Below are 24995 nucleotides of genomic sequence, written 5' to 3'. Positions count from 1 at the left end.
TAAGTATCCTTTATCCAATAAGCTTAGGAATAGAAATACTTCAATTTTTTTTATATTTTGGAAATTTCTGCACTTGTACATAATGAGATATCTTGGAGATGGAACCCAAGTCTAAACACAGAATTCATTTGTGTTTCTTATACACCTTATACACAAAGCCTGAAGGTAATTTTATATACAACATAGTTCTGCATCAAAAAGTATGTATACATTGAACCATCAGAAAACAAAGGTGTCAGTATCTCAACCACTGATGGATACAATTTTTAAAGTATTTCAGATTTTGGAATTCTGAATAAGGAATACTCAACGTGTACTGAAGATAAGTGGCAACTCCTTGAGCTGATCCCAGAAACCAAATGGGAGTCAAGGCAAATGTTTTCCAATGGACTACATTCACTATAGCTCAACCCAATCAATGTTGTGACAGGTACAATTGCCTACCAACTGTAGTTATTCTCCACATGCAGTCAAAAGTAATATGGTCTTCACACAGGTTTATGGCTTTAAAATTGTGAGAATTAAGACATAGTTTCCTGAGAGTAAAAAGAAAGTGAACATAGGAGTTCAGCCTTCCCGGGGACTGTAGACATTCCTCTTGATGTAAAAGAACAAAGCTTGCCTGGGGCTTCTCAGAACTCAATAGGAATCTTGCAACTTATTTCTACAGGTATATGGAGAAGGGATTTTTTTTGTATCTTTTTAATGTTATATCTTCACACTGTTCTTCAGAAGAGAGACTTTTAAGAGAATTACTTCCTTACTAGAGCAAGGGTGAGCAGTGGGTTTGCATGTTTGCCCTCATATCTTTGTGTCATCTTTGACTTTTATCATGATTTACGTTTCCCCCTCCATTTTCCATGTCTTACATTTTAATTTAACCAAATATTCATTCCTCTGTGATATTCAGTGGCTCATGTTCCTTACAGGCCTTTCAAGTTTCCTTTGTGCCTTCCCTCTGGTCATACCAGATGTCACTTGGAAGCTCACACACTATTCTGGCTGTGCTTGCAATATTTGTCTTTCTTTCTCTGTATAATATATATTAGCCTTATAGTGATCCTTTGGTTTTTATTTTATCATGCACCCACCAGTTTTTCCTTAAATATTCTTTATTTGCTAGCTGCCTTAGAGGCTACCCATGGGATTTCATCAGTAGCTAAGCCAACTTTTAAAGATTATTACCATGCATCAATAAATTCTCTTGTTTTTTAAAAAAATTGAACATATGTTCAAGCATCAGAATGCAGTGGAGGATGCTTTCCAACCTGTCATTGAGTACACTCCCTATCAACTTATTAGTTTTTTAAAAAAACAAACTCTTTTTCTGTAACTGAAAAATTGCTGCTTTTCATCTGACTGCCTTTAATGTAGAAAGAGCCTGAGATGTTCTGCCATATGCTATTACCGACTGAGACTTGTGCTCTTAGGTTAAGCACATATTTAAGCATCTTGGGGAGTAAGTGGCTGAAGCTGTAACACTGCTGAGAAAAATCTGGTGTAACAATGTGCACAGGTCTGTGGTCAAATAACAAAGCCAAACAAGGCTCAAGACATTTTACATCCCCAGGAGTAAAATTCCCTCTTTCTCCAAACAACCTGCATTGTCCTTAAAGTTAGCCAAATTATTTTGCTAAAGGAGGATGAAAATCCCCCAAAACACATCCCCCTATCTCTGGCAGTAAAAAATCAAAATGGGAAAACTTGCAACAATAGCAAATTAATATCTAACAACACTACCCTTTCATGATACCTGCAACCTGAGGCAATTGCCTCACTCTTGCCTAATAATAATAATAATAATAATAATAATAATAATAATAATAACAACAACAACAACAACAACAACAACAACAACAGCAACAACAACTTTATTCTTATACCCCTCCACCATTTCCCCAAAGGGACTCGGGGCGACTTACATGGGGCCAAGCCTGAACATAACAAACAAAGTAATGCAAGGTTGGTCCTACTTTGAGCTGTACTATTGGTGGTCTTAACAACATGGAGGCTCTGGCATGTAATCTTTGTGTGTGTTTGTGTGCCTTCTAGTTGCCTGTTGACTTATGGCAGCTCTTAGAATTTCATAGGACTTTCTTAGGCAAGGAACCTTTAGAGGTGGATTTAGCCACATCCATCCTCTGACATATTGCCAAAATATTCATTGATAGTTTCCCATTAAAGTTCTAATCTTTGCTGACCCTGCTGCACTTCTAAGATTAGGCAGGATCTGGTGCCTTCAGGTTATTTATGGTACATATTTGGTCCTTACATTTGTTAAAATGTCATAGGCTAAAAATTTCCTCTTATATGGTTTCAGAGAAAAGTCTAGCCTGTGCTGGTAAAAAAAATCTGAAGGGAGAAGCTGCTGCTTTCTTCTGTATAGTCTTGTATATTTTCCAGTACTAATAACTGTTTGATTGATACATCAAGTTTTTAGAATGGGGGCTAACTTATTAACAAAACAGGGTGCAATGTGTTTATGTTAGCCATGTTAATAGGAACAGTATGCAGATTATATTATTTCACAAACACATCAGATATTCTACTTAATCATATCCTGCAAATTCATTACTCCTTCAGGATAGAAATGTTTGAATGTGTTGCTAAATTCTGCATTAACAGACATGTAGTGTTGTGGTATGTGTGTAGATCCTGAAGAGGGATCAAAAGGATATTAGCTTTAAGACGATGGACAAATCTCTGAGCATCTTGCATATACATAAAGGGAGGAAATCAGACTCCTCTTTTAACAGATTTTCAAGAGAACCTACCAAAAAAAGAGCAGATCTGTCATTTTGCTTTTTCTCATATTCACTTTTTTTAAATCCCTCACATTCCTTATTTTGAATTAGTCAAGTTGGTTTCTTAAAACTAAGCTGAAAAAACTTTCACCCATCTTCACTGACTGATAAACTTCCTACAGCTATTTCCAGAATGGAGACTATATTGCCTGCTTTGCCTTAAAGATGATGGATTTGTAAAAAAAAAAAAGAAAGAAACTGAGGTGTAAATGCTAATTCTTCACCACAAAGGTCATTGCATATGCAGGAATTCAAAACCAGATTTTTCACAGCTTGACACATAAAGCCCTCTCTGCCTGGATGAATCCATCTGTTTTGCTTTCTCTTACATTTGAATTTCTTAAAGCATCTCATGTCAGAGGTGCTTTTACTGTGTGTCCCTGTATGGCTGGGGGCTGGACTGGATGGCCCTTGTGGTCTCTTCCAAATCTATGATTTGTGTTCTGGCCACTAAATGTCTAGTTTAGACTGGATTTTATTAGATATGTTTCATCACCCAATTAATCTTAAGAATAAATGGATAATTACATCATTTTCTCTATTTGTATAGTATTATTATTGGGTCATACTCTTGGATATTTGACCAAATAGCAAAGATAACACAAGCCAACATGTTACCCTGAAATGATACCCAAAGTTTGCCAGCAAGGTTGTTAGTTTGATACTGTACAGAAGTTGTTTTGTTCTCAAATCCCTACCAAAGAGTCAGTCTTAAAAATTGACATGTGCATTTAGGTGGTTAGTTGCTCATTCCTTGGTCAGCCACTAAAAGACTATCTACTCCTTAATTAATAGCATTTCTCAACTGTGATTCCTTTGGGCATGCCATTGCACTGCTGTGAGACAGAAACTGAACCTTCTTTGTCTTTTCGAGTCCCTTTCCTGTAGTATTTTTCCAGAGAGAGACCACCAGCACTCTTTGCACCCTATGATACACCTTAGGATGTGTTTTCTCCCTCCCTCGGAAAAACCCAACAGAATTCTGTTTCAGTATATTCATGATCTTTATTTTAGGGTAAACAAATGTGGTGTTTGCTTTTAACATATCTGCCAACAAATGTGTACCTTCTGCATATAGAGGATGTAAGTTCATTTAATTGTTTGTAAGAATAGTGGAGCGGGGTGCAGACCTCGTGAGCTGATTGCTAATCTAAATACTCCTACACAAATGAGATACAATCTTAGACTCATAGAGTTTGAAGAGAAGGAAATTTCACACAACCCTCTGACATACAGGAATAAAAAACTAGCACTCTGAAAGGTGCCCATCCAACCTTTGTTTAAAAATTTCCAAAGAAGAAGAGTGCATTACTGTTTATCTCACTGTGGTCAAAACATTCTTCCTAATGTTGTGGTGGAATCTCTTTCCTTGTCATTTGAATTCATTGAGTTGTGTCCTAAGAGCAGCAGGAAACATGCTTGCTCCAGCTTTTACCTGACATCCCTTCAAGTGTTTAAATGTGGCTATTATATCGTCTCCTCATCTTCTCTGAGTTGAACACACCTTGCTCTCTAAGTCATTCCTCAGAGGGGTTTCCAGACATTTCACCAGCTTGGTTGGCCTAGATCTGACCACATTTCAACATGACAGTGTTCTTCTTGAACTGTGGTGCCCAGATCTGGTCACAGTATTTCACATCATATCTGTCCAATACTGAATTTCTAATGAGAAAGGAGAAGATGAGCATGTATTTGGGGGGCTCAGACTAGATTGTTTGCTTAGTTTGGAGTGAGATTCAACTTCCAGTTCTATCAGCTCACAATCAGCAATATTCTTTAGGCTGGCCTTGTCAATCTTTTCTTGTTTTATCCAGAATTGAACATTCAAAGAACCAGTCCACGGTTAACTATTTTTGATACAGTTCCAGCATCTCTTCTCCTGCCCCCCTTCTTCTCTATTCATTGTGGGAAGTCTAGCCCAGAAGAAGAAAAGAAGATACAAAGTAGGGAGTGTTATCTCTTCGAATACAGAGCAGCTGGATGAAGGGTTAATACAGAGTAGGAAAAGAGCATCTCGCTTCTCCTCGCTTGAACTTGCAGTTCGCTGGCTTCCTTTCCGAATGTTCAGCTGAGCATGGCAGAGATTCTCTGCTTCCAGCAATGGTACAATCTTGTCTGCCATTTACATCCATTCATGCCTCCCCTAACCCCTTCTGTCAATTGTAGAATCAGGCAAAAGAAGAGAAAAGATTAAAAACCTAAGCAGGAACAGATGTTTTGCATCAGGTTTAAAGCAAGGCTGCGGTAGCTACATTATCTTAATCCTCCAAGTAGGATATGTGCTCTGGGGCAAGTTCTTATTATTTCTGTTTAATTTTTCCGCCTTACTACTGTATACAAATGTTTGCTCCTTTCTTCCCCTTTCTTTTTTTAAAAAAATCTCAGCTTGAAAACTCAGGGAAGTTGAACAAGTTCATGTTAACCCTGAGGGAGATGTAGGTAGGAGCTTAGAAGCAAAACAAAAGAGTGGATCATCTACATGAAAATGAGTTTACTGTTATAGCTCTATCTTGAATCTTTTTATATCAGGTAGTGCTATACATACAAAAATATTTATTTCTAGTATGGTCACATTTTCTCTCCAAAGAACAATGTTGTTGTTTTTTTTGAGGACATACTGTTATGGTTGAGCCTTATGGCTCCGATACTGGGAGACGTGGTCGTAAGACTCCTCGGGAGTCAGACTCTCTTGAGGAGCGAGAAAGGAAACGGCTGCGGGACTTATTTGCAGAACCAACTGACGAAGACTCCTTTGAGGGTTTTACCGAGGGAATGGAGGAAGAGATGGTTAGCTCAGAGGAGGATGACATGGAATGGACTCGTGTGAGAGAGGATCTGGGTGCCACTGGCAATGATAGTATGGGAGGCGATTGGCAGGTTTCAGGATTAGACCCGTGGACAAGCTGGAGGGATGGAACAGGATCCACAGCTGGGGATGCTGTGGGGCGTAGTCAAAGGTGTTTTAGCTCTGATGAGGATGATGATGATGAGGCACCTGGAATTAGGGTAACAGCTGACAGCGATGAGGAGTTGTAACTGGCATAAAATGGGGTTTAGAATCCAGGGCTAATTGCGTTGGGCAAGGTAATCTGGACGAACGCTTGGGCTCTTGTTGGGAACTTCCTGAAGACGGGTGTGATTCGTTTGCTGAATACGTAAGTTACCAAGGACACTAGGCATAGACGGCGGGAGGAACTGTGTGGACTTTTCCTGTGCAACTTGTGCTTAATCTTAATAGCTTGGACCTCCGTCGTCTTTTTGACGGACACTAATTGCCTACTCTGGACTGACTGACTGACTGACTGACTGACTACGACCTCGGACTATCCCTTCTGTGGCTATCGGTGGAACTGGTGAACTGAAGACTTCTGTACCTGGCTTTCGACCTCAGACCGGATTGAGACCCCGCTGACCGCTGCTGCCCTGATTGATGTGTTTGAACCCGGAGTTCGCTCGCTGCTCGGAGGAGTAACATCTTTGTTACTCAATCACAGCTTTTGGGTAGCAGAGAGGAATCTGCTGCCAGTTATTTGTGTTTCTTTGAATCTTGTTTACCAGCTTTTGTTTGTTTATAGTGCCAGGCTGAAGTAAGCATTTTTGGTTTAACCCGGATTAAACTCCAGTTTAATCCGGTTTATTTTTTGAAACGTTTTTTCAGTTTCTTTTTCTCTAAAGGCAAGTGTTTGCCTAGCCCCTTGTCTTTTACGGGCGTTTTTGGTTCTGTAACTTTAATAAACTGTGTTGAATCTTATCTGGTGGCGTTCTGTCTGTGACACATACTATATGCATATGTTTTCACAAAAGGTCTATCTAAGTAAAACCACTAATTAGCCTAAATCAAAATCAGGAAAACAATGATAATAGAGATGATGATTATGATAGTGATGCCTTTTAAGACTCCTGGTGGCTTAACAACCATTAACAACATACAAAAGTTTGAAATGTAATTGAGCTACTGAAGAAATGAATCCTGTTTTAAAAAAAGCATAAGCCATTTTAAAAAGAAAGTATAAAATCCTGTGCATTATGAGCCCATCCAAAATGGTAAAGGGCGTGAAAACCATACCATATGAGGAACAGCTTATGGAGCTGGGTATGTTTAGCCTGGAGAAGAGAAGGTTGAGATTGATAGCCATGTTTAACTATTTGAAAGGTGTCATATTGAGGAGGGAACTTATTTTCTACTGCTTTGGAGACTCAGACATGGAGCAATGGATTCAAGCTACATAGAGGTTGTACCTAAACATTAGGAAGAACCTCCTGGGGAGGAAAACTCTTTGACAGTATAATATGCTGCCTGGGAGTGTGATGGAATCTCCTTCTCTGGAGGTGTTTAAACAGAGGCTGAATAGTCATCCATCAGGAGTGCTTTGTGTCTGTTCCCAAATGGTCCTTGTAGTCTCTTTCAACCCACAGTTCTATGGCAGGCCCACTTCCTCCAAACAATCAGGCCTTAAAGGCCTACCAAAGCAGAAAACTGTTCACCGGCTTGTAGAAAGATCTCAAGGAGGGTTCCTGTGTATACTGTCTGGGAAGGGAGTTTCAGAGCCTGGAAGCATCAACTGAGAAAGTCTTCCCCCATATTCCTAAAAGCTATAGCTGTGATAGTGGTGGGATAGAGAGAAGTGCCTGCCCAGAAGATCTCAAAACACAAGCAGTTTTGGAAATGAGAATATGGTCAAATTCTCTTTGAATACTAGTCAAACCTTTTCCTCACTGTGTTGTCGAACGCTTTCATGGCCAGAATCCCTGGGTTGCTGTGAGTTTTCCGGTCTTTATGGCCATGTTCCAGAAGCATTTTCCCCACTGTTTTGCAACCCCCCCCCCAAAAAAAAACCCCCTTCTTGCAGAATGTCTTGCAAAAAGAATAAAGCACAACAGCATTTTCTTGTGAAATAATTCTGATTATCTTCATAAAAATTGTAAATTTTAAAGATGATTTCTTTTCTGAAGAGTGATTTAAAAAATTAACACACTGCTTCCATATAGAATGGGCCCCCCATATTCACTGGGATTTGGATATCATAATCTGTAGATGCTGAAGTCCCATTATAGACAGTGGTGTAGTAAAATGGTGTCCCCTATTTAAATTGCAAAATAAAGGTTTGTTTTGGGATTTTAAACAATATTTTCATGCCATGGCTGATTGGGCCTATGGATTCAAAATCCATGGATATGGAGCGCTGACTGTATATCATTATATAGCAACCTAGACAGTACAAGCAGGGGCAAGCAAGATGACATCTTAATTATGACAAACAGCACTGACAAAGAGTATTTCCTTTGTAGTTGTTATTTTAATGAGAAAGGCTTGTGCAGGAATGCAAGCAACTGTCTCTAATCAGGAGACAGCTGACTGTCCAATTCCTCCTTTCATGCCATTGGAAATATGGCTTCCTGTGAGTTTGAAGGCTCATGCATTACCTATCATAAGCACATGGTTTTCATTTCACATTTCAGTTTTATACTATCAGTTGAATGGAGAAAATAAGCACCTTCTCATGAAGAAAAACAAAACATAGTCAAAAGAGTAAAAATAAAAATGCAGAATGGAAACCTGTTCCATATGTGTATAATTACAGGCAAGATGAAAGGTGCCTTTTGGAGGTCATAATAACTGAAAGGCAGCACAGGGGAGGTTTTGGCTCTAGATTGTCAATTTTACCTGCAAGGAAAGGTCATCTGCAGATGTTTCACTATAGAACCCAACTCTGCCAATGAAGGGAACGATGAAGTAGACACCACATCTTAAGGAAGAGCGATCATTTGCCATCACATCAAGCAACAAAGTGACAAATGGTGACTCCTGTCAAAGGGTTTTCTGGGACTGAAAGATTGTGACTCACCCGGCCCCATGCCACCTATGAATTTCCATGACCAAGTGGGAAATCAAACCCTGGCCTCCAGAGGCATAAACACCCAAACTCCTAGTCTTAATCTGTATTTTATTTTTATTAAGTCATCTTGAGCAACTCTCTTGTTGGAAAGACAGGGTTTAAAGTCAAGCCAGAAGAAGAAGTAATAGTAGTAGTGAGGAGGAGGAGGGGGGGGGGGAGAGAAGAAGATTTCAATCTTTCCCGACCCTCTCTATGGATTAATAAACAAGATAAAATAAAAGAGGGCCCTTACTTCCATCTTCACTCCAGAAAGTTGATTTTATAATCCCAGATCAGATCCTGTTGTTTGCCCTGGTTAGAGTATATCTATTCAACCAATAGGATTTACCTTTGTGTTGACTCACCAAGCAACAATGCATAGATCTTCTCTAGTTGGACCTAGCCACACCCCCCCCCCCATTTAATCCCCCTCCATTCCTAAAATGATAATGGAGCCCATCACCAGATTGTTTTTGCATAAAGTCATGGCAATAAAAGTGGTGTCAAACTACAGTAGAGTCTCGCTTATCCAACCTTCACTTATCCAACGTTCTGTATTATCCAACGCAGTCTGCCTTTTAGTAGTCAATGTTTTTGTAGTCAATGTTTTCAATACATTGCAATGTTTTGGTGCTAAATCCGTAAAGACAGTAATTACTACATAACGTTACCATGTATTGAACTGCTTTTTCTATCAATTTGTTGATAGAAAATGATCTTTTGGTTCTTAATTTGTAAAATCATAATGTATTTGATGTTTAAGGAGCCCCGGTGGCGAAGTGCATTAAAGCACTGAGCTGGAGACCGAAAGGTCCCAGGTTCAAACCCCAGGAGCAGCGGGAGCGGCCACTGTTAGCTCCAGCTCCTGCCAACCTAGCAGTTCTAAAACATGCCAATGTGAGTAGATCAATAGGTACCACTCTGGTGGAAAGGTAACGGGGCTCCATGCAGGCATGCCGGCCACATGACCTTGGAGATGTCTATGGACAACGCTGGCTCTTCGGCTTAGAAATGGAGATGAGCACCAACCCCCAGAGTCAGTCACGACTGGACTTAACGTCAGGGGAAACCTTTACCTACCTTAATTTGATGTTTAATAGGCTTTTCCTTAATGCCTCCTTATTATCCAACATTTTCGCTTATCCAACGTTCTGCCGGTCTGTTTATGTTGGATAAGTGAGATTCTACTGTACATTAATTCTACAGTGTAGATGCACCCTAGGTCTTTTGTAAAGTGCTTCAAGATTTGCATGCTGACGAGACAAAAACAGGGACAACTGCAAGTTAATATTTGTCAAAACTAACTAGTAGTTACAGCCTGGAAAACTCATAGCAACCCAGTGATTCCAGCCATGAAAGCCTTCAACAACATGGTTGACTTCTTGTTTGACATTCCTGTTGGAAACCTTTGTGACCAGGTGGGACATGAAACCTGACAAGTGTGTAGAAGCAACCAAAAGCAGAGCTGGCATCTTTGAGCAGATTAACCGAGTGAAACAATTAGAGCTTGGCAAGAGTTCAGAATTGATGAAAGGGTTATAATGCAAAGCAGACAGCGACTGTCTGCAACTGGATATGGAATAATGAGCAAATGCAAAGGCCTTTGCTGGGGTGGGTGTGTGGTGGGGGAGGAACTAACAAGAATCTTTTTGAAGGAAAGAAGCACTTGAAAAAGACTGAACAACAGCTCTTTTATGGTAGACATAGGCATTGTCCAATCATACCACAGAGCAAATATAAGATATAGGATAGCGGTTGTTGGTTTCTTTTCAAATTGGTGTTAGGGTCTTATTATGCATCACATTAAAATATTACAGATAGCGTTGCTTGTTTTTTAATAAATGATAGAGTTGTCTATTTTAAATCAAGAACACAGAACATAAGGGAAATTAGCTTAACACTTCCCCACTCAACACCTCCAGCAAATGGTTACCTCCAAGTAGAGTACACTTATTCAATTAATAGGAACTTGGTAATACAACAGTTGCAGAAAATCTATTAATTGGTTCAGTTTACTCTCCTTGGATTTAGGTTGGTCTCAGCTATGTAAATTGCACACTATAACACAGAACCAACACTAAGCTGATCAGCTATAGAGCTCATCCTGAGCTGGCAAGTCTAAAATTGCAGCATGCCCTGCATCCTACACATGGTCAATCAATTTACATTAAGAAAAGAAACACCAGAAAAAGGCAAAGAAACCCAAAATTTATTTCAAAAAAATTAATTGAAGAGGTATCTTTTTTTCCTGACTGGCTTTTAAATGCTTACTGACAAGGAATGATTTATTAATTGTCATTCTAGCTTAGTGGGGATGTGGCAAGGGCACTATGAGCTCACATTTACAGCTTAGCGAAAGTTGTGCATGTTTCAACATTTTAAGATTTCATCTGGGTGGTTTCTAGAAAATTACCAGCACATCATTGATAATGGCCTAAAACCATGATTAATTTTACCTATACTAGTTAATGGGACTATCAACAAGTCACAAACCTCCATTGGTCTATTCTAAGTAGAATTAATATCAGATTTTTGAGCGTCATTCAGTGGGAGTTGGTGTCTCTTGAATCTATGGATCAGCGAACTGAACTTTGAAAAGAACTATCCAAGGTTCAATATTCTACTCCAAAATAGTTACAGTATCATGGATAGCTCAGACTAAATGATTTTTTTTTTTCGTGTAAGAAGTGACTTGAGAAGTCGCTTCTGGTGTGAAGAGAATTGGCCATCTACAGAGACGTTGCCCAGAGGATGCCTGGATGTGTTACCATCCTGCTGGGAGCCGTCTCTCATGTCTCCTCAAGCTAGAACTGACAGACGGGAGCTCATCCCGTCTCACAGATTTGGACCAGCAAGCTTCAGGTCAGCAGTTCAGCCTGCACAAGGGTTTAACCCATTGCACCACCACGGCTCCTGACTAAATTAATGACCCACTGATGTAGGAACTACCAGCTACCACAGATATCAGCTCAGCTTCTGTGGATAATGGCCACCGTGATGTTAGAAAAGTATCATAGTGATGACTCAGAGTTAGTCCAAGGCACTTTGCTGCTGAATAATCAATGGCATCATCATTCACCCAAACCAAAATGCAGAGAATCCAAAGCTATGAAGTTATTTTGCTTCTTGAGAGAGTAGATCTCACAAGTATATTTTCCTATCTGTAGCAGGAAAAGTCCAAGCTACTAATTCAGTAACACATTGTAGCTCATTTACGAAACTCTAGATCTTTTGATCAAGGCGTCTGCCTCACTCTACCTAATGATAAATCACCCCTCTGATGCCTTCATACCTTTGTGAATCACACCAAAGGTATTAGATAGATTCATGCTTCAGATTGACTCAGAAACTTGTGATTCTCTTCTGTGCTATAGCCTTCAATGACTTTGAAAATAACATTGATGTAATTTTTAACAAAAAAGGGGGAGGGGAGGTCTCTGCCTTGATGTCATTTGCTCGGGTCTTGTTTTTGGTGTGCTGAGCAGTGGCAATGGGCCATAACGTTTGCAGATGCTCTGATTTTCTGGAGATTGAAGTCTTCATGTTCATCGCTCAATGCATTGGCATGAAGTTTTACACTAAAAAGGATTTGCTGGCAAATCAAATTTGTAATTATCTTTCTATATGACTTCTAATATTGCAAGGGAGATTTAGGGGCAATGATCTTTTTTGAAAGAAGAATTACTGGGGAAGTACAAGATGCTGCTGCTCCTATGATTAAGCCTGTGAATAAAGGGCATCCTAGGTCAATTGCCTCTTATGCACATTAGTGAATGGCAGTGTACAAACGGGGACGGAAAAGATGCCATGTAGACAGAAGAGACATTGAACCCAAGTTCAAGGGCAAGCTGTGGGGATTAATACAAGTTCTCATTTGGGAGCTGCCAGAATATATCAATTAGATTTCTTCCATTTTTGAAAGAACTCTAAAAATACAGACAACCAAAAGGAAGAACGTGCGTAACAATGCATCAACAAGATCACTAATTAAGCAAAAAAGCAAACTCGCTGATTACAGCCCTTAGTTTATCACAGATTTGCTTATGAGTCAATTAGAGTATACCAGTTTAAGCAGAAGCTTGGTAATTATTGACAAAATTTAGATGTGTAAATTATGTAGCTGAATCATACTCTGAAAAAAAATAAACGCATCTGCATCTGACTGGGAAATAAGAAGAAGCTCAAAGGGCTGTCATATAAGAAACAAAGGGAGTCAAATGCACTATAATGCTTTATGGAATTCCTTGTTTGTTGTACATGTTGAGGAAGTTTGAACATAGTTTTCCAAGTTTTATTAACCCACTACTGATCAGAAAGCATACTTCTATTCTGCATACAATTTTGCAGTTAGGAAGAAAAGACCACATAAACCAGTAAAAGCTGCAGCAGTTTGCTTAGGACTGAATCCACAAGGAAGGGCAAAGCTTTGTCATCTGTCTCTTGTTTATGTGTGTCTTCAAGTCATTTGTGACTTAAGATGATCATATGCAAACATATCATGGGATTTTTTAAAATTTCAACTGCATGGAGATCTGTTTTGTATTTGTGACTCTCTATGGCAGCATTTCTCAACCTGGGGGTCAGGGCCGCTGGGGGGGTCGCAAGGGGGGGTTTCAGAGGGGTCACCAAAGTTCATCAGAAAACACATATTTCTGATGGTTTTAGGAACCCAAATCCCTCCAGTATTTTATATTGCTTATGGGGGTTCTGTATGGGAAGTTTGGCCCAATTCTATCATTGGTACGGTTCAAGGGGCTCTTTGATTGTAGGTGAACTATAAATCGCAGCAACTACAACTCCCAAATGTCAAGGTCTATTTTCCCCAAATTCCACCAGTGTTCACATTTGGGCATATTGAATATTATTCATGCCAAGTTTGGTCCAGATCCATCATTGTTTGGAATCCATAGTGCTCTCTGGATGTAGGTGAACTACAACTGCAAAACCCAAGGTCAGTGCCCACCAAACTCTTCCAGTGTTTTCTGTTGGTCATGGGAGTCCTGGATGTCAAGTTTGGTTCACTTCCATTGTTCGTGGAGTTCAGGATGCTCTTTGATTATAGGTTAAATCCCAGCTACTACAACTCCCAAATGACAAAATCAATCCCCCCCAACCCCACCAGGATTCAAAATTGGGCGTATCGGGTATTTGTGCCAAATTTGGCCCAGTGAATTAAAATACATCCTGCATATCAGAAATCTACATTATGATTCATAACAGTAGTAAAATTACAGTGATGAAGTAGCAACGAAAATAATTTTACGGTTGGGGATCACCATAACATGAGGAACTGTATTAAGGGGTCATAATGTTAGGAAGGTTGAGATTCACTGCTCTATGGTGTGGCGTAAAGTTTAGTGTTATGTGGAAACTCCTCAATACACTGGGGCCAAAACAAACCATAGTTAAGAACTTAAAAGTTATCTGCAGTTTCCTCTCTGACATTGATCATGATTAAAGAATATACTATCATTGAATTTCACTTGTATTGACAGTAATTGACTCTTTAAAGACATTCAGACATCAGTTTCAAATCCTGGTTAAGGGGAAGACTTTGTTAAAATTAATGATTATGTCTTTGTCTATGTATTCATTAATTGGTTACAAGAGGAAGGAAAGCTGACTCTGGAGAGTGGAGATACTACTCATTTGCTCACCTGGCTCCTCCAATCTTTTAAGAGATTAGACAGCTCGATCTATGACATGATGTGGCAATTTCTAGAGCCGAGTCTTTGACTTACTGGTGGTAAGGTGAGCATTTGTGAAATGGGGAGTATCTGTTAGGAGAGTTAAGCTCTTTGTGAATAAGAATCTGTTGAACAAGCATACAAACCACAATTTTCCCTCTGGTACATCTAAGGCACCAGATGCTGTCTGAACTTGAAAGCTAAGCTGGGTCAGTCCTGTTTACCACTTAAAGGGGAGACTGCCAATGAATCCCAGGTGCTGTAGACTATATTTCAGCTGAAGGAAATGGAAAAAATAATCTCTTATTCTCTGCTTCAGAAAAAAATGTTAGTTATAGTGCCACTGCCATTGTCTATGAGACATCCTCTGGAGAAGAGAAGCTTAAAGGGAGACATGATAGTTACCTTCACATAATTGAAACACTATCATGCAGAACACGGCTCATGAGCTATTTGTTTCTCCAGAAGGCAGGACTAAAATGTTAGTGATAGAAATTCCTAGGAACTGGATTTCAGATAAATTAGGGAAAAGCTTCTAAACAGTAAGAGCAAACACACAGCTTTGTAAAGCGAGCGACTCTCCTTCACTGGATATAAGTTGAAGCTAGGCTGACTATCTGCCATGCAGTGTAGGTCCCACGTTGAGCCAGGAGATCGATATGATATCTCAAATTCTCTGCCATTCTAGACAACATTTTAAAGATTTTGAATAGCAAAACAAATTGAAAAAGTGCCACATTTTCTCCCCTTTTCATCACCGACTGCCAAGGTGTACTGAAGTATTTAGATAACATTATTAATTATCTCCTAGTAAATAATGTTTTGCTGCTTTTTTTAAACCTTAGTACAACATCTGATTTGTACTCAGCACGCAGCCACCACCATAAAATTAAAAGCTATATTAAACTAATTTTCTTTTCACACCTTTCCCTGAAAGTTTACCTTCAGGGCAGGAATGATTACAGGGTTATTGACTTAAATGTCGGAAATGTTGCTAGCTTCTATTTCCACAGCAGATTGCAAAAACAGCAGCATGTTTTCCATACATGTGACAATATTGAATGGCTAATGCCAGCATCACTGGTATAGAAGTTACAGCATCATTTGAATCTTATTAAATCCATATATTACGCCAGTCTTCAAACGTTGCCTGCTCTTTCTCTCCTTGGCCTATGAAAAAACCGATAGTGAAGATTAGTTTTAGGAACCATTCAATGTACTGTAGAAGAAATATGCATTTTAGAGATTTTCTTGCCTTGAGATTAAAATCTATTGATCAGCCTAGGATACCACGTACTTTGGCTTGCTGGACACCATTTGTGGCTTTGCCTCAGGCAGCAAAATGTGTTGGACCAGTTGTGATAACTGCTTCATGGATCTTAAATTCTCTTCCTTGCTGATTTTTCAATGTTTGTAAAGTGTTCTAAAATCAGTTCTTTGTAATCTGTCAGACTATTGATCGTCACTGTTTATTGATACTTTGACATTGTGAAAACAACTAAGGCAAGATTTATTATTATTATTATTATTATTATTATTATTATTATTATTTATTATCATGACACAGCAAACAAGATAGATATGCTGGATTTCGTATCACAAAATCACAAATCGAACACTTCCCAAGTGTCTAGGACTGTGTGATGTATTTTCGGATGATGAGCGTAGATCCCAATAGGGTGGCCTTTTGCAGTTGGCAGATTGTAATTTTGTCAATGTCTATTGTTTCCAAATGCCGGCTGAAATCTTTGGCACGGCACCCAATGTGCCAATCACCACTGGGACCACCTGCACTGGTTTCTGCCAGAGTCTTTGAAGTTCAATCTTGAGGTCCTGATAAGTTTTTCCTGTTGTTTTTCATCAATGCGACTGTCACCTGGGATGGCAACATCAATGATCCAAACCTTTTTCCTTTCCACAACTGTGATGTCTGGTGTGTTGTGTTGTTGTTGTTGTTGTTGTTGTTGTTGTTATTATTATTATTATTTGATACACAGCAAGATTAATACACAGCAAACAAGATCACTATGCTGGCTTTTGTATTGGATCACATGTCAGACAGATCCCAAGTGTCTAGGACTATGTGATATATTGGTGAATAGTGTGTGCAGTTCTGAGTAGGGTGGCCTTTTGCATCTGACAGATGGTGATTTTGTCAGCACTGATTGTTTTTAACTACTGGCCAAGGATCACCACTAGGACCACCTTTACTGGCTTGTGCCAGAGTCTTTGCACTTTGATCTTTAAATCTTCGTATCCACTTCTCCCTGTGGTTGCGGGCAGGGTACATCATTAAAAGAGAAAAAACACTATTAAAACACATACAACAAGATGCACAGAGTTAAAATCCATGTTAAATTCACTGATGAAATGCAGGTTAAAATTCCGGGAGAGATAGGTCATAAGGTGTGTCCTAAATTCTGACAGCGGTGCTCTTCTGACAGGGCATTCCACAGTCTTGGGGCAACTGATGAAAAGGGAAAAAAGAAAATGTGAAATCCCAGGCTGTTTCACATTAGTAGTCCTTCCACGTTTGTGGGGATTCGGGTCACTGTAGGACCTAACAATGTCTAGAGAAAACACTTTTCTAAGCATTACTAGTGCAATTTTATCGCTAATGACGGTCAGATGTTGACAATAGAGACAGATTGCAAGACCTTAAAATGCCTAGAGAACATTTTTGGGGTGCACATAGAGCAGCAGTAGAGGTAGCGGTAAATACAACAGTCGTGAAAAATCTAATCTGTGAATTATTAACCCACAAATGTAGGGGGATAACAGTACAGAATTGTAGTGATATGATTCTACTTTAAGTGCTAATCTGCTATGGTTCCATTGTATGGAATCGCAGGGTTTGCAATTCAGGGAAACCTCTAGTGCCTCACCAAACCACAGAAAACAGACTTCCATAGTTGCACCCATGGCAGTTAAAGTGGAACCATAATGATATAATGTGAATGGGAAAGGATCCCTTGTCACATATGGCATTGAGGCCATGACCAATACAATTAATGTTTTGTCAGCTTAATTGTTTTTTGACCCTATTTACTAGGTGAAAATATGAAGGGAAAATCCCATTGGTGCTATGATTCTGAGGGACTTTTTGAGTCCCTGTAACTTAATCCTCCCCATCCTACTATTCTGTTAACTCAGTAAAGGCAGATACCCAAACCGTTTGCACTGCTAAATTCTCAATAAACAGATGGTAGTAATGCGAGTGAGCATTTTGTTATATGTTGAACCACAAAAACAGCTTAGCTAAAGGTGGTGTGCTCTTGTCCTCTTATTGATTTGAATGGCATCAAAAGCCAGCATAGGTTGCTCAAAATCCCTTCAAGGCATCATTTTGGCGTGCCTGCCCTCCTCTGAGAATAGCGAGAATGTCCACACATTTTATTTCCCTTGCCAAGGTCACAGTCAATGAGGATGACAAGATGATTCATCCTTGAGTGAGACAGACATCAGCAGCAAGATCATATACTGTGTTCATTTCCAAAGACTTTTGGAAACTTATGCCCTCCTGCTGCGTCCCAGAAGCAAAGGTCAGAGCGAGTTTGGTGCCTCCTTAGTATGAGCAGCAAAAAGTTCCTTTTATATAATGAAGGGATTTGCAGCATTTCAGACAAAGTGCAATGAAAATACATTTTGTCCCAGATCGTTCTGAAATGTTTTTGTAGAAAGGGGATGGGTAAGGAATTTTTCCTTGCATCTTAATTCTTCAGTCTTGCTGACTAGAATAATTGTTTCTGCAGACCAGGTAATACCAATAATAGTAGTCATGAAGACCAAACCTCCAGCTTCACAAACAGTGTATCTCCCATTATGAAAACAGATGTTTCCTTTCTCCATCACAAAATATTGGTATGATATTCCCCAAGGCATCTAGTTATCCACTTGGGGAATACGGAATAAGAATGACTTTTGGACTCATCTAAAAATGTTGTTACAGCATGTGGAATGTTTTGACATGTTTTGAGTACCGGAAAGTTCATATTACTGACAAAGATAAGATTCCAGTACTTCCCAGTTTTGTCAAATCAGTTTCCCGTTACCTCTGAATTGGGAAACTATAATTTAGTTTTCAATTACAACCTGAAACAAAACTGTGGTTTGAAATATAAAATTAAATCTCACTTTCCCATTTCAGGGGTAACAAAAGGTAACTCTCTTTTTTCCTGAAGTTTCCTAAATAAAATTGCAAAACTAGTGTTATAACCTGGGAAGTGCAGCCTATAACTAAAAAAATACTTCTTTAAATCACTATAAATCTTACAGTTTTAATGTAGCAGTTTGAGAGACATAGATTCCCACCTGATAGCTGGTTGTGTGTAAATTGCTAGTTCTCTAATAAAATGACATTTGCATTTTCAAGATAATTTTAATGCAGAGAAGAATTAGACGTAGGTGCTGAATTTCTGCCTAAGATGTCTGCAGCTGATTCCAAACTGCCCTGACTTATCCACATTTCTGCTTTCTTTACACAGTTGGAATTATCCAGCACTGCAATCCTTCATCAGATTCGGAGGGATCAAGTCACAGACACATGCCGAGCCAATAGCATGTCCAGCAGGAAGCGTCGTGTCCTGACACCCAATGATCTCAAACATTTGGTGGTTGATGAGGATCATGAATTGATATATTGCTATGTACCCAAAGTGGCCTGTACCAATTGGAAGAGAGTTATGATGGTCTTGACTGGGAGGGGTAAATACAGTGATCCAATGGAGATACCGGCTAACGAAGCCCATGTCTCTTCAAACCTGAAGACGCTCAACCAATACAGCATCCCAGAGATCAACCACCGCTTGAAAAACTACATGAAATTCCTCTTTGTCCGTGAGCCTTTTGAGAGACTGGTGTCAGCCTATCGAAACAAATTCACCCAGAAATACAACACTTCCTTTCACAAGAGATATGGTACCAAAATCATCAAACGCCAAAGGAAAAATGCAACCCAAGAGGCCCTTCATAAAGGTGATGATGTGAAATTTGAGGAGTTTGTGGCTTATCTCATAGACCCACACACCCAAAGGGAAGAGCCATTCAATGAACACTGGCAAACGGTCTATTCTCTGTGTCATCCTTGCCACATCCATTACGACCTTATAGGGAAATACGAGACACTCGAAGAGGATTCCAACTACATCCTTCAACTTGCAGGAGTAGGAAACTATCTCAAGTTTCCCACCTATGCAAAATCTACAAGAACTACTGATGAAATGACCACAGAGTTCTTCCAGAACATCAGCTCGGAACACCAAACACAGCTGTATGAAGTCTACAAACTTGATTTTTTAATGTTCAATTACTCCATGCCTAGCTATGTGAAGTTGGAATGAGGTGTGCAGAGAGCCAGGATGAAAGAGGAATAATGAAACCTGTTTTTATTTAAGATTTTTATTTGTCACAATTCCTTATGAAGAATGGGTTATTTTGTAAGTTAATGTTTTTTTTCTTTTTGAATGATGCTGCGAGCAGCATAGTTGGAAATTTATTATTTAAATTGTCAGTAAGAAAGGACAACTCTGTTTGCAGGGTAAGAAAATTGCAGTGACTAGAAGTGCTACACTGTCGGGGGGTATTTGTTCTTAATCTCCTGATAAATTCCTTTCATTTTGCATTGCTTCATCAGCCCTAGCCTTTATGTTATTTATGCTTATTTAAGGACACATTAGATTTTTTGCTAGAAGCTGAAATATGACACTGTGTGGACAAAGATGACTTTTTTATGCTCTCCTTGCTAGAATGTGCTTCTCTTCCTAATGTCCGTTCATGACTGGATATTTTTCAAGTGATAAATAATACATATATAGAGGGCTAAGTTAAAGTTTCTTATTGAATACACTTGACTTGCCATTATAAAATTTGCTCCATAACAAAACAAAACAAAAAAACACAATCTGGAGCTGAGAATTGCTTTCCTGTGAGGCCATCAGTGAGCAAAAAAGCATCATGAGCTGCAGAACATTTCAAAGGAATTGGATTGCAAAGAGTTTGATACTAAGTGTACAACAGGTTCTCTCATTTAGGTGTCTCTGTGTTCTTAAACAGTGATTCTCAATCCTTGATTCACAGCAAATGTTTTGAATTTCAGCTCCCAGAAGTGGCCAAACATTAGAGGTTCTGGAGGCTGAAGTAAAAACCATTTGGAATATTAATGATTGGGAACCACATGCTTTGGAAGATTTCTATAAAATAAAACAGCCTGCAGTTAAGCACCTGTATTTCCAATGCTGATAGCAATCACTCTGAAAAAGGATTTTCTTGTATTGTTGTCCTTCCAGCCTTGGAATGCAAAAGTTCACACACACTGTCCAAACTTTGGGAAAGAAAGACACGTGAATGTATATTGCAGCAAGTATCATCTCTGCTTTCTTGGATGTGTTGTTTATAACTTTTTAAAATCTTTGCATTTGGAATTTTCTTTTTTGACACCAAGGTGACCATGTGACAATGGATGCATTGCCATTATAAGCAGCAGCAGCCAGCAGTAATGTTATTCAGGACTGCAATGTGTGAGTTAATTGATCAGTAAGACTGGTCAAAAGGTTTTGAATGAATTAAATTGAAGGGATACCCTAGTTCATTGGGAAACAGACTTTTAAAGAATTTTTAGAATTAAAAATGTTTAAAATTTAAAGAGTTTTAGATTATTTTGGCAAACTTTAGAGGGGGCAAGCATCATTTCAGGAAGGAGAGTGGCAACAGGCCCTCTACTTTTACAGTGGTTGGGGTAGATGAGTCATGAAAAAGTGGAATACCACATTTAAAAAAAAAACTCTGTTTTTCTTTACCCAAGAAAACATCTCTCTAGGAATCTCTAGGTTCTCCATCATGACTCTCATAATCAACATCGGGTGGAAGTTGGCCACAGAGCTTTACTGCAGGACCTAGAATGTATTAAATCCGTGAAAGTTAAACTCACAAACTGTCTTCCTTCTCATTCTAAACATTAAAGATTGGTCTTTTCAGAATCTAAAATCCATAGCCCTGATCTGGATTCAGGTCAACATTATATGAGAAGTTTAAACTCCCCTCTCCATTTAGCTAAAAATTGGAGACATGTGGTGGAAGGGTTAACGAAAGTAAACAATATCATTATAGATTTTGTTATTGATTTAATATCTCCCATGTTGGGGCAATGTGGAAGGAATAATTCAAACAAGAACAAGATCCTAAGGAGGTTTACATCAGGCCCCCTTTTAATACTCATCCTGATCTTTACCAACTTCAGGTGTTTAAAAGATCTTTCATTTCATGCTGTGTATTAAATATGGTATATAGTGTGACCTGAAAGCCAAGGGGATGCATTTCCTTAAAAGAGTGGAATGGTATGTACATTTTAGATTCTCAATTACACAAGGCCTTGTTATATGATAGCATACATTATTTCACTTTCTTCAAATCATGGTAATCCTGATCCTGCTATATTTGAACAGCAGGATTAATCTTCACTCCATTCTGTTATGTAGGGTAGAGGTCTTCCTTAGTGGTGCCACTGCCTCAAAATATTTAAACAATTTGGTTTGTCTACAGAACAGTTCTTTAGTTAATATGCAAATATCTGCAGATTTAATCAGTTGATCAATTAAAATCATATCAAATCTTAATTTACTAAACTGAATGACAATAACAATTATCATCATTATAAGAAGGCCAGCCTGTTAAAAGTGATTAGTGATTTAGCTTCCAGACAAGGAGCCTGATCCAAAGCACAAAGGCATTTCATTGAGCCGTTGAAGATCAGGTCAGAAGAATGTTTTCAGGCAGATAAAATCATGTCTGACCAGGCTTCAGAGATGTATACAGGAAACGATTCTCACTTGATTCAGTCATGATTTGGTGGAAGATTTATCATCTGTAACAAACACACACAGAACATTTGTTGTCCTAGGAAGACAAGACTTGGAGTCCTTTCTACTTTATGATTCTACTTTAAATGCCATAATGCCAGCCTATGGAATCTTGGAATATGCATTTTGGAAAGAAGCGCTTAAATCTCTGAGCAAGAGAGCTCTAGTTCTCACCAAACTACAGCCCATGGGATGCAACCACAGTTTAAGTGGAATCACAGCACTATAAATGCATAATGGGATAGATTCAGATTTTTCTGTGGTCTAAGTGGTGGGCTAATGCCATCTCCCAGATATGCAGGACCCCCTCTCCATTTGTGGATGTAACTTTTGCAAATATGATTATTCAGAGATTTGATCAATAACCTCTAGGAATCTACAGCCCCTCTCCAGTGTGACTCTGTGGAGTTGTGCTGGAAGACCTAGGGACTGCTAGAGAGAACACCTTTCTAGGAATCTCTTCCAGCACCAACTTTATTATATATTTATAGTGTGAATTAATTATAGAATTGCACTGGAAAACATAGATTCCTAGAGAGATGGTCTCTCAGGTTTTAAAAAGCAGCTTTTATTTGCAGTATTCCCATTTTTGCAGGGGTCCTGCACCCGTAACCATGGTGAATGAGGAGGGCTGATTGTATATCAGCCCAGGATGAAGGCCAGCACTGCTCTCACAAGTGACTTTGTTCAAGAAGCAGTTATCCAAGCTAACCATTAAACCTAGGCAAATGTCTCACCCATACTAAAGAAGATGACGCTTCAGAAGTGTCTGCACTGCCAGTGAAAACTTTAGTGGGCTGTTCCAGCACTTCTATGAAGGACACTCTTGGGTCAATAACAATGTCTTATTTTAAGGGCATTATGGCCAGGAGGGGAATCCAGCATCCAAGTGGTTCAATGAGAGTGTAACTGGAGAAACTGGACAACACTTTTCTGTGGGGAATCACACCAACCACATCATGCCGATGCCAATGCTGTCCTGGCCCACCCAAACCTATACTCTTGAAATTGTGTTGCTTCTTTATTTGTCAAAGCTTTCAGGTCAAGTGTCTCAGTGATGACCACAGAAAGTTTAGAAGTAGTAGGTCAATATTTCAGCATTCCAGGCAAGAACATAGGGCAACATTCAGGTATCACAGCATCAATGCTTTATTGGGTGTTATGCAAGATGGTACGCAGCACCTATTACTAAATACGTATACTATGATTATATACGTATCACATGCACATTCCTTTTGACAACCCCTAAAGAAAGCTGTGTAAGTATTTCCTGTCTAAAAAGCATTGAACTAATTTAAGAAATAAAATATTCTTTTACATATTCTGAGACTCCATATCTTTTCCACATTAGATGCGCTGAATTCTTTCAGTTCTGCTGCTTTTCCTTCATCTCAGAAGCCTAAAGCATTTACCCTATATACTGATGTATAAGTCTGGAAATTTTAGTCCAAAAGGCAACTCAAAAAATTTGAGTTGACATATCCATGGATATGTAATACTGTACCTTAACCAAAAAGAAGCAATGACCCCATTCACTTTTATCTGCCATGGTGCTGCTTCTGATCTTTTTTGAATGCCTGGCAGAGAAATCGTGGCAGCAACCAAGGGCAGTTGGCATTGGTGCTTTCCTCTCTCCACAGAATGATCCTCAAATTATCTACAGGTCATACCAAAAATCCATAACCTTGGCTTCCAAACTTTATCTTAATTCATACATAAGGTCAACTTATACATGAGTATATATGGTATTTTATTCCTGCTCATGTTGCTATGAGTCTACCAAATCATTCAATAAAACAGCCATGTTTCCAAAGACAGCACTATTGTCCTATGAAAGAGTAGTGGCTGGCATATCTCCCAGGCAAACTTATCTGCGATCCATCTTTCTCCACCCCAGTTCTAGAGAGGAAGGTATGCTCCGAATGTCTGTTCCAATTGCAAATTTCCTACACTAAAATTTACTTCTAGTGGCAAATTTTATCATTTTCTGGAAATGACATCTCTTGGGAGTTTCCTCTGTAGTTTTTTTAAAAAAAATCACTGATCACTTACTGATTTGAAAATATTAATTGCAAGAACATCTAAGGACATGCTCAGAGTAGTATTGAGTTAGAACAAAGGTTGATTGAGCAGCCTAGCATTCTGTTTTCTGCAGTGGCTGGTTTTTGTTTTTTTTTTAATTATTGTGTCAGAAGCGAATTTAGACCATACTGCAAGTTGCTTCTGGTGTGAGAGAATCAGCCATCTATAAATATGTTACCCAGGGGACACCCGGATGTGTTACCATCCTGTAGGAGGCTTTTCTCATGTCCCTGCATGGGAAGCTGGGGCTGACAGATGGAAGCTCACCCCGTCTCGTGGATTTGAACCATCGACCTTCAGGTCAGCAGTTCAGCCAGTACAAGGTTTTAACCCATTGCGCCACCATGGCTCCCTTTTAGTGGCTGGTGACAACCACCAAATACGGTCCACAGAAAAAACATGAAGACAAGAATCCCTTCGCACTGTTCTTCCCTAGCCCCTGCCACTATCCTACAGCTGATATATCACTATGACTGTTAGTAGCTATAAATTACTATTTGCTAGATGGGTTTCTTTCCTAATCCTCCTTTATAGCCATTCAAATTGTTCTCCATCACTATCATTTTGTGGCATCAAATGCCATATATTCCCAATGTACTATACAAAGAAATTCTTCTCTCAGTCTATCTTCAAAACGGAATATTGTGTTGCATTTCTGAAGCGGGATGTCACTTACTGTTTACTACCCATCCC

The 24995-nt window shown here is 39.1% G+C and overlaps 1 protein-coding gene across 2 annotated transcripts in view; it reads left to right on the top strand.

Moving 5' to 3' along the window:
• Positions 1–23541, top strand: part of chst11 (carbohydrate sulfotransferase 11) — a 231679-nt gene extending 208138 nt beyond the window's left edge. For both annotated transcript variants that reach the window (XM_008110592.3, XM_003220911.4), the window contains exon 3: positions 18852–23541. In XM_008110592.3, the coding sequence (XP_008108799.1) occupies positions 18852–19706 (855 nt within the window). In that variant the 3' untranslated portion in view covers positions 19707–23541. The remainder of the gene's footprint in view (positions 1–18851) is intronic.
• Positions 23542–24995: the final 1454 nt, after the last annotated feature.

Source organism: Anolis carolinensis, chromosome 5 (genome assembly GCF_035594765.1).
Source record: "Anolis carolinensis isolate JA03-04 chromosome 5, rAnoCar3.1.pri, whole genome shotgun sequence".
NCBI classification, from domain to species: domain Eukaryota; kingdom Metazoa; phylum Chordata; class Lepidosauria; order Squamata; family Dactyloidae; genus Anolis; species Anolis carolinensis.
Note: the sequence above shows the minus strand (reverse complement) of the source record. Positions and strands in the feature narration are given on the sequence as shown.